This window comes from Struthio camelus, chromosome 2, assembly GCF_040807025.1.
Source record: "Struthio camelus isolate bStrCam1 chromosome 2, bStrCam1.hap1, whole genome shotgun sequence".
Taxonomy (NCBI): domain Eukaryota; kingdom Metazoa; phylum Chordata; class Aves; order Struthioniformes; family Struthionidae; genus Struthio; species Struthio camelus.
The window spans coordinates 172,447,503-172,455,192 of record NC_090943.1 but is presented as its reverse complement, the minus strand read 5'-3'; the positions used below and the strand labels follow the sequence as shown (position 1 = coordinate 172,455,192).

Below are 7,690 nucleotides of genomic sequence, written 5' to 3'. Positions count from 1 at the left end.
CCAGCGCCGCCGGCCGCCCCCTGCCCGCCCCGCACACACCAGCCAGCCCGGCTCGGCACCTGCCTTTATTGGGGTGGTCGGGGTGGCCCCATGGCGGCCCGAGGGTGCTGGTGGGCCCCGAGCGGGCACCCAGCCCGCGGGCACGGCGACGGCTGCGAGGGTGCCGGGGATGTTGCATGGGTGCAAGGGGGTGACGGGGTGGTGACCGTGGGGGTGCGGGGGGCGACAGGGACAACTGCGTGGGTGCAAGGGGGGGTAACAGGGACGCATGTGCGGGCGCTTTGGGTGACGGGGACATCTGGTGTGGGTGCAAGCGGGGCTGGCAGGGACGTCTGCATGGGCGCGAGGGGATGCTGGGGACATCTGTGCAAGTACAAGGAGGTGCTGGGGACATCTCCGAGGGTTCAAATGGGTGCCGAGGACATCTGATGTGGGTGCAACTGGGACACAGATGTCTGCACGGGTGCAAGGGGTTCTAGGGACATCTGTGCGGGTGCAAGGGGATGTCGGGGACGTCTGCATGGGTGCAAGGGGGTGCTGAAGACATCTACGCGGGTGCAAGGGGTGCTAGGGACATCTGCATGGGTGCAAGGGGTGCTAGGGACATCTATGTGGGTGCAAGGGACATCTGCATGGGTGCAAGGGGTGCTAGGGACATCTATGTGGGTGCAAGGGGTGCTAGGGACATCTGCATGGGTGCAAGGGGTGCCAGGGACATCTATGTGGGTGCAAGGGGAGCTAGGGACATCTGTGCAGGTACAAGGGGTGCTAGGAACATCTATGTGGGTGCAAAGAGATACCAGGGACGTCTGTGTGGGTGCAAGGGGTGCTAGGGACGTCTATGTGGGTGCAAAGGGTACCGGGGATGTCTGTGTGGGTGCAAGGGGTGCTAGGGACGTCTATGTGGGTGCAAAGGGTACCGGGGACATCTGTGTGGGTGCAAGGGGATGCCAGGGACATCTGTGCGGGTGCAAGGGGTACCAGGACGGTCCGGCCCAGGTGACAGGCAGGGCCACCGCGGGTGCACGGGCTGCCTGACCCGGGTGCAGACAGCCGCCCGGGTGCTGCGGGGAGCTAGGGTGGGGGGTCCGGAGGTGGGGAGGGGGGAGGCATCTTCCCGGGGGGGGAGAGGGGCTGCGGTGGCCGGCCACCGGCTAGCCGTAGAGCGCGGGGTGCCCCGTGTCGCCGGGGTGGCTCAGCCACACGTCGTAGACGCTCTTGTTGGGCGGCATGTCGAGGTCGGCGGCGGGGCCGGCGGGCGGCAGCGGCGGGCGGCGGGGGCCGGCGGGCCCCAGCGCCCAGCACGGGGGGCTGCCGGGCCGGCGGGCGCAGCAGGGCAGGGCCAGCAGCGGGGGGCCGCCGGCCGGCGCCACCACGTTGGGGGCCACGGCGGTGCTGTACGAGGTGGGCAGCTGCCCCCAACCCGCCGGCGCCCCGCAGCCCCCCGGCCGGCCGGCCCGCGGCGCCCCCATCTCCCGCTCGCCCGAGCCCGCCGGGGGGGCGGCGAGCGGCAGCGTGGGCACGGGGCCCCAGAGGCCGGCCGGGGTCGCCGGGGGGGCCGGGGGGGGCGACTCGCTCGCCAGCCCCACGTCCTGCAAGTCCCGGAGCAGCGAGGCGATGGAGAAGCCGGAGCTGCGCCGGGGAGCCCGGGCCGGGGCGGCGCTGCTGACGCCGGGCTCGGGGCTGGCGCTGGGGCTGGGGGCCGGGGGGGCCGGCGGCGGCCGCGACGACCCCCCGGCCCCGCAGCCGTAGGGCCAGCCCCGCAGCACGAAGGGGGCCAGGTCGCGGGCGAAGGCGGCCGCCTCCTGCCGCGCCACGGCCGTGTTCTGCAGCTTGAGGGCGTCCGGCGGGATGCGGCTCACGTCCACCGTCCAGTAGTTGCCCTTGGCCTTGGGCTTGGCCGGGTCCTTCAGCACCTGGGCGCGGGCAGGGGGTCGCGCCGGCCCCGCTGCGCCCCCCTCGGCCCGACCCCACTGCCCCCGGCCCCCCCGAGCGGGACCCTGGGGTGCTGCACTGGGAACAGCACCCCAACCCCCTGAGCGGGACCCCGAGGATGCTGCACCCGCAAATAGGAGCCACGAGCCCCCCCTGAGTGGGACCCTGGGGTGCTGTACCAGGAACAGGGCCCCAACCCCCCAAGTGGGACCCTGGCCCCCAAGTGGGACCCTGAGGATGCTGCACCGGGAAGGGGACCCTGATCCCCAAGTGGGACCCCGGGGATGCTGCACCCAGGAACAGGACCCCGACCCCCCGAGTGGGACCCCCAGGATGCTGCACCCAGGAAGGGGACCCCGACCCCCTGAGTGGGACCCCGAGGATGCTGCACCTGGGAAGGGGACTCTGACCCCCCGAGTGGGACCCCCAGGATGCTGCACCCGGGAAGGGGGCCCCGACCCCCCGAGTGAGACCCCGAGGAGGCTGCACCCGGGAACAGGACCCCAATCCCTGAGTGGACTCCAACCCCTGAGCGAGACCCTGACCCCCAAGTGGGACCCCAGGGACTCTGCCCATGGGAACGGGGTCCCGACCTCCCGAGTGGGACCCTGGGGATGCTGCACCCGAGAACGGGGGCCCTGACCCCCCAAGTGGGACCCCGGGGATGCTGCACCGGGAACGGGACGCCGACCCCCAAGCAGGACCCGGACCCCCAGCGGGACCCCGACCCCCGGAGCGGGGCGGGAGGCGGCACCTTGGCGAAGCAGGCGTTGGAGGAGAGGTTGTGGCGCACGGAGTCCTTCCAGCCCTGGTAGCCCTCGGCGAAGAAGGGGAAGAGGCTGCTGATCTCCTTGATGATCTGCGGCAGGACCCGGCCTCAGCCTGGCGCCCCCCGGACCCCCAGCCCCGAGCGCCCGGATGCTCCCTTTGCTCCCCAACCTCCCCGGGCCGGCCGTGAGCGGGACGCCTGGGCCCCTCTTCCCCCGGGACGCCTGGGCCCCCAGCCCGCCGCCCCCCCCCCGCTTGGCTGCAGGGGGAGGGGAGCCCGGGCCCGGCAGCCGGACCCCGACGGAGCCCGCGGCGCCCGGGCGGCCCCTGCTCCTGCCCCCCCGCCGGGGGCATTTGCATGCGATGCGCCGACGGCGCCCGGCCGGCTCGGCTGCCGGCGCTGCCCCGGGCAGGATGCGGCCCCGCCGCCCGCGCCGCCCAGCTAGGCGCTTTGCAAACACCGCGCCCGGCCCCGCGCCCCGCTGCACGTCCCCGTTGAGCCCCCCTCTGCCCCCCCAGCGCCCCCCTGCACACCGCACCCCCCCCAAATACCCCCCACCAAACACACCCCCCCCCACTCACCCGCCACCTCCCCGCCCCCAGCCCTGCGCTGCCCCCGCCGGTGCGCGGTTCCCCGACGGGGCGCACGGCGCTGCCCGGCGCGCTGGGGCCGGGGGTGCCGGGGGGTGCCCAGGGGTGCCGGGGGTCCCGGTACCTGGGAGAGCTTGAGGCGGCGGCCGGGGGCGGCGCGGATGACGAGGGCGATGAGGGCCAGGTAGGAGTAGGGCGGCTTCGGGTGCCGCCGGTAGCGCTGCGGGCGGCCCCGGGCGCGGCCGCGGGAGCCCGGTGCGGAGCCCGGTGCGGAGCTGGGTGCGGAGCCCGGCGGGGAGCCCGGTGCCGTGCCCGGTGCGGAGCCCGGTGCGGAGCTGGGTGCGGAGCCGGGTGCCGTGCCCGGTGCAGAGCCCGGTGCCGTGCCCGGTGCGGAGCCCGGTGCGGAGCCCGGTGCGGAGCTGGGTGCGGAGCCGGGTGCCGTGCCCGGTGCAGAGCCCGGTGCCGTGCCCGGTGCGGAGCCCGGTGCGGAGCCCGGTGCGGAGCCCGGTGCCGTGCCCGGTGCGCAGCCCGGTGCGGAGCCCGGCGGCACCCGCGCCATGGCCGCGGCTGCGGGACCGGCCCGGCCCGGCCTTTATCAGGGAGCGACCCCGGGGGAGGCCCGGGGAGGGGCGGCACCGGCGTGGGGATGGGGGGTGGGAAGGGCATGGGCTGGGCTGGGATGTGCTGGGATGGACTGGGATGGGGTTGGGGCTGGGGTGGGGCTGGGGCTGGGGATGGAGATGGGGATGGGGATGGGGATGGAGATGGAGATGGGGATGGGGATGGGGCTGGGGCTGGGGATGGGGATGGGGATGGGGCTGGGGATGGGATGGGGATGTGGATGGGATGGGGATGGGGATGGGGATGGGATGGGGATGGGGATGGGGATGGGGATGGGGATGGGGCTGGGGCTGGGGATGGGATGGGGATGGGGATGGGGCTGGGGATGGGATGGGGATGGGGATGGGGATGGGGATGGGGATGGGGATGGGGATCGGATGGGGATGGGGATGGGGATGGGGATGGGATGGGGATGGGGATGGGGATGGGGATGGGGATGGGGATGGAGATGGGGATGGGGATGGGGATGGGGATGGGATGGGGATGGGGATGGGGATGGGGATGGGATGGGGATGGGGATGGGGATGGGGATGGGATGGGGATGGGATGGGGATGGGGATGGGGATGGGGATGGGGATGGGATGGGGATGGGGATGGGGATGGGGATGGGGATGGGGATGGGGATGGGGATGGGGATGGAGATGGGATGGGATGGGGATGGGGATGGGGATGGGGATGGGGATGGGGCTGGGGATGGGATGGGGATGGGGATGGAGATGGGATGGGATGGGGATGGGGATGAGGATGGGGATGGGGCTGGGGCTGGGGCTGGGGCTGGGATGGGGCTGGGGCTGGGGCTGGGGATGGGGATGGGATGGGGATGGGGATAGGATGGGGCTGGGGATGGGGATGGGGCTGGGATGGGGCTGGGGATGGGGCTGGGGATGGGATGGGGCTGGGGATCGGATGGGGATGGGGATGGGGATGGGGATGGAGATGGGATGGGATGGGGATGGGGATGAGGATGGGGATGGGGCTGGGGATGGGGCTGGGATGGGGCTGGGGATGGGGCTGGGATGGGGCTGGGATGGGGCTGGGATGGGGATGGGGCTGGGGCTGGGGATGGGGATGGGGATGGGGATGGGGCTGGGGATGGGGATGGGGATGGGATGGGGATGGGGCTGGGGCTGGGGATGGGGCTGGGGATGGGGCTGGGGATGGGGATGGGATGGGGATGGGGCTGGGGATGGGGATGGGGCTGGGGATGGGATGGGGCTGGGGATGGGGCTGGGGATGGGGATGGGATGGGGATGGGGCTGGGGATGGGGATGGGGATGGGGATGGGGCTGGGGATGGGGCTGGGAATGGGGATGGGGATGGGGATGGGGATGGGGATGGGGATCGGATGGGGATGGGGATGGGGATGGGGATGGGGATGGGGATGGGGATGGGATGGGGATGAGGATGGGATGGGGATGGGGATGGGGATGGAGATGAGATGGGGCTGGGGATGGGATGGGGATGGGGATGGGGATGGGATGGGGATGGGGATGGGGATTGGGCTGGGGCTGGGATGGGGATGGGCTGGGGCTGGGGATGGGGATGGGATGGGGATGGGCTGGGGCTGGGGATGGGGCTGGGGATGGGGATGGGATGGGGATGGGGATGGGGCTGGGGATGGGGATGGGGCTGGGGATGGGGATGGGATGGGGATGGGATGGGGATGGGGATGGGGCTGGGGCTGGGGATGGGATGGGGCTGGGATGGGGATGGGGCTGGGGCTGGGGCTGGGGATGGGGCTGGGGATGGGGATGGGATGGGGATGGGGATGGGGCTGGGGCTGGGGATGGGATGGGGATGGGATGGGGATGGGGATGGGGATGGGGCTGGGGATGGGGCTGGGGATGGGGATGGGATGGGGCTGGGGATGGGGATGGGGCTGGGATGGGGATGGGGCTGGGGATGGGGATGGGCTGGGGCTGGGATGGGGCTGGGGATGGGGCTGGGGCTGGGATGGGGATGGGGATGGGATGGGGATGGGGATGAGGATGGGGATGGGGATGGGATGGGGATGGGGATGGGGATGGGATGGGGATGGGGATGGGGATGGGGCTGGGGATGGGATGGGGCTGGGATGGGGATGGGGCTGGGGCTGGGGCTGGGGATGGGGATGGGATGGGGCTGGGGATGGGGATGGGGATGGGATGGGGCTGGGGATGGGGATGGGGCTGGGATGGGGATGGGGATGGGATGGGGCTGGGGCTGGGGCTGGGGCTGGGGCTGGGATGGGGATGGGGCTGGGGATGGGGATGGGCTGGGGCTGGGATGGGGCTGGGGATGGGGCTGGGGATGGGATGGGGATGGGGATGGGATGGGGATGGGGATGAGGATGGGGATGGGGATGGGATGGGGATGGGGATGGGGATGGGGCTGGGGATGAGATGGGGATGGGGATGGGGATGGGGATGGGGATGGGATGGGGCTGGGGATGGGCTGGGGATGGGATGGGGATGGGGATGGGATGGGGCTGGGGATGAGATGGGGATGGGGATGGGGATGGGGATGGGATGGGATGGGATGGGATGGGATGGGATGGGGATGGGGGTGGGGGTGGGGATGGGATGGGGATGGGGATGGGGATGGGGACGGGGATGGGGATGGGGATGGGGATGAGGATGGGGCTGGGGATGGGGATGGGATGGGATGGGGCTGGGATGGGGCTGGGGCTGGGGATGGGGCTGGGGCTGGGGATGGGATGGGGCTGGGATGGGATGGGGCTGGGGCTGGGGATGGGATGGGGATGGGGCTGGGGATGGGGATGGGATGGGGCTGGGGATGGGGATGGGATGGGGCTGGGGCTGGGGCTGGGATGGGGATGGGGATGGGATGGGGCTGGGGATGGGATGGGGCTGGGGCTGGGATGGGGATGGGGATGGGATGGGGCTGGGGCTGGGGATGGGGATGGGGCTGGGATGGGGATGGGGATGGGGCTGGGGATGGGGATGGGGATGGGGCTGGGGATGGGGATGGGGATGGGGACGGGGATGGGGATGGGATGGGGCTGGGGATGGGGATGGGATGGGGATGGGGATGGGGATGGGGATGGGGACGGGGATGGGGATGGGATGGGGACGGGAATGGGGCTGGGGATGGGGCTGGGGCTGGGGCTGGGGATGGGGATGGGATGGGGCTGGGATGGGGATGGGGCTGGGGCTGGGGCTGGGGATGGGGATGGGGATGGGGATGGGATGGGGCTGGGGATGGGGATGGGGCTGGGATGGGGATGGGGATGGGGATGGGGATGGGGATGGGGATGGGGCTGGGATGGGGATGGGGATGGGATGGGATGGGGCTGGGCTGGGGCTGGGGCTGGGGCTGGGGCTGGGCTGGGGATGGGGCTGGGGATGGGGATGGGATGGGGCTGGGGATGGGGATGGGATGGGGATGGGATGGGGCTGGGGCTGGGGCTGGGGCTAGGGCTGGGATGGGGATGGGGCTGGGGATGGGGATGGGGCTGGGGCTGGGATGGGGCTGGGGATGGGGCTGGGGAAGGAAGGGGCTGGAGCTGGACGGGGCGGCCCGGCTGTGGCAGGGTGGGATCGAGCCCTGCACGGGGGGCCCTCACCGGCATGCTGTGCGGGGGCTGCACCCACAGGCACCCAGTGGGACCCATGGCAGGGACTGGGAGCCACTGGGAGCACTGGGACCCACGGCCATGACTGGGACCCACTGGGAGCCACTGGGACCCGCAGCCAAGGCTGGGACTCACTGGGAGCACTGGGACCCACGCTGGGGGCTGGGACCCACTGGGAGCACCCGCTGTGACCCCCTGGGT

The 7,690-nt window shown here is 72.3% G+C and overlaps 1 protein-coding gene across 1 annotated transcript; it reads right to left on the bottom strand.

Moving 5' to 3' along the window:
- Positions 1 to 1,154: 1,154 nt before the first annotated feature.
- On the bottom strand, positions 1,155 to 3,853 carry FOXH1 (forkhead box H1). The gene is made up of 3 exons (XM_068933769.1): positions 3,419 to 3,853; positions 2,690 to 2,794; positions 1,155 to 1,916 (listed from the first exon to the last, which is right to left on the bottom strand). The coding sequence occupies exons 1-3, from the start codon at positions 3,851 to 3,853 to the stop codon at positions 1,155 to 1,157; spliced, it is 1,302 nt and encodes a 433-aa protein (XP_068789870.1).
- Between the last annotated feature and the right edge of the window lie 3,837 nt (positions 3,854 to 7,690).

Bases quoted from the DNA above. Each gene is read 5' to 3' on its own strand.
- FOXH1 (XM_068933769.1), bottom strand. From the start codon at position 3,853: ATGGCGCGGGTGCCGCCGGGCTCCGCACCGGGCTGCGCACCGGGCACG. The intron at 2,795-3,418 runs GTACCGGGACCC...GTCCTGCCGCAG, and splicing joins GCCGCCTCAAGCTCTCCCAG to ATCATCAAGGAGATCAGCAG. The intron at 1,917-2,689 runs GTGCCGCCTCCC...GCCCGCGCCCAG, and splicing joins CCAACGCCTGCTTCGCCAAG to GTGCTGAAGGACCCGGCCAA.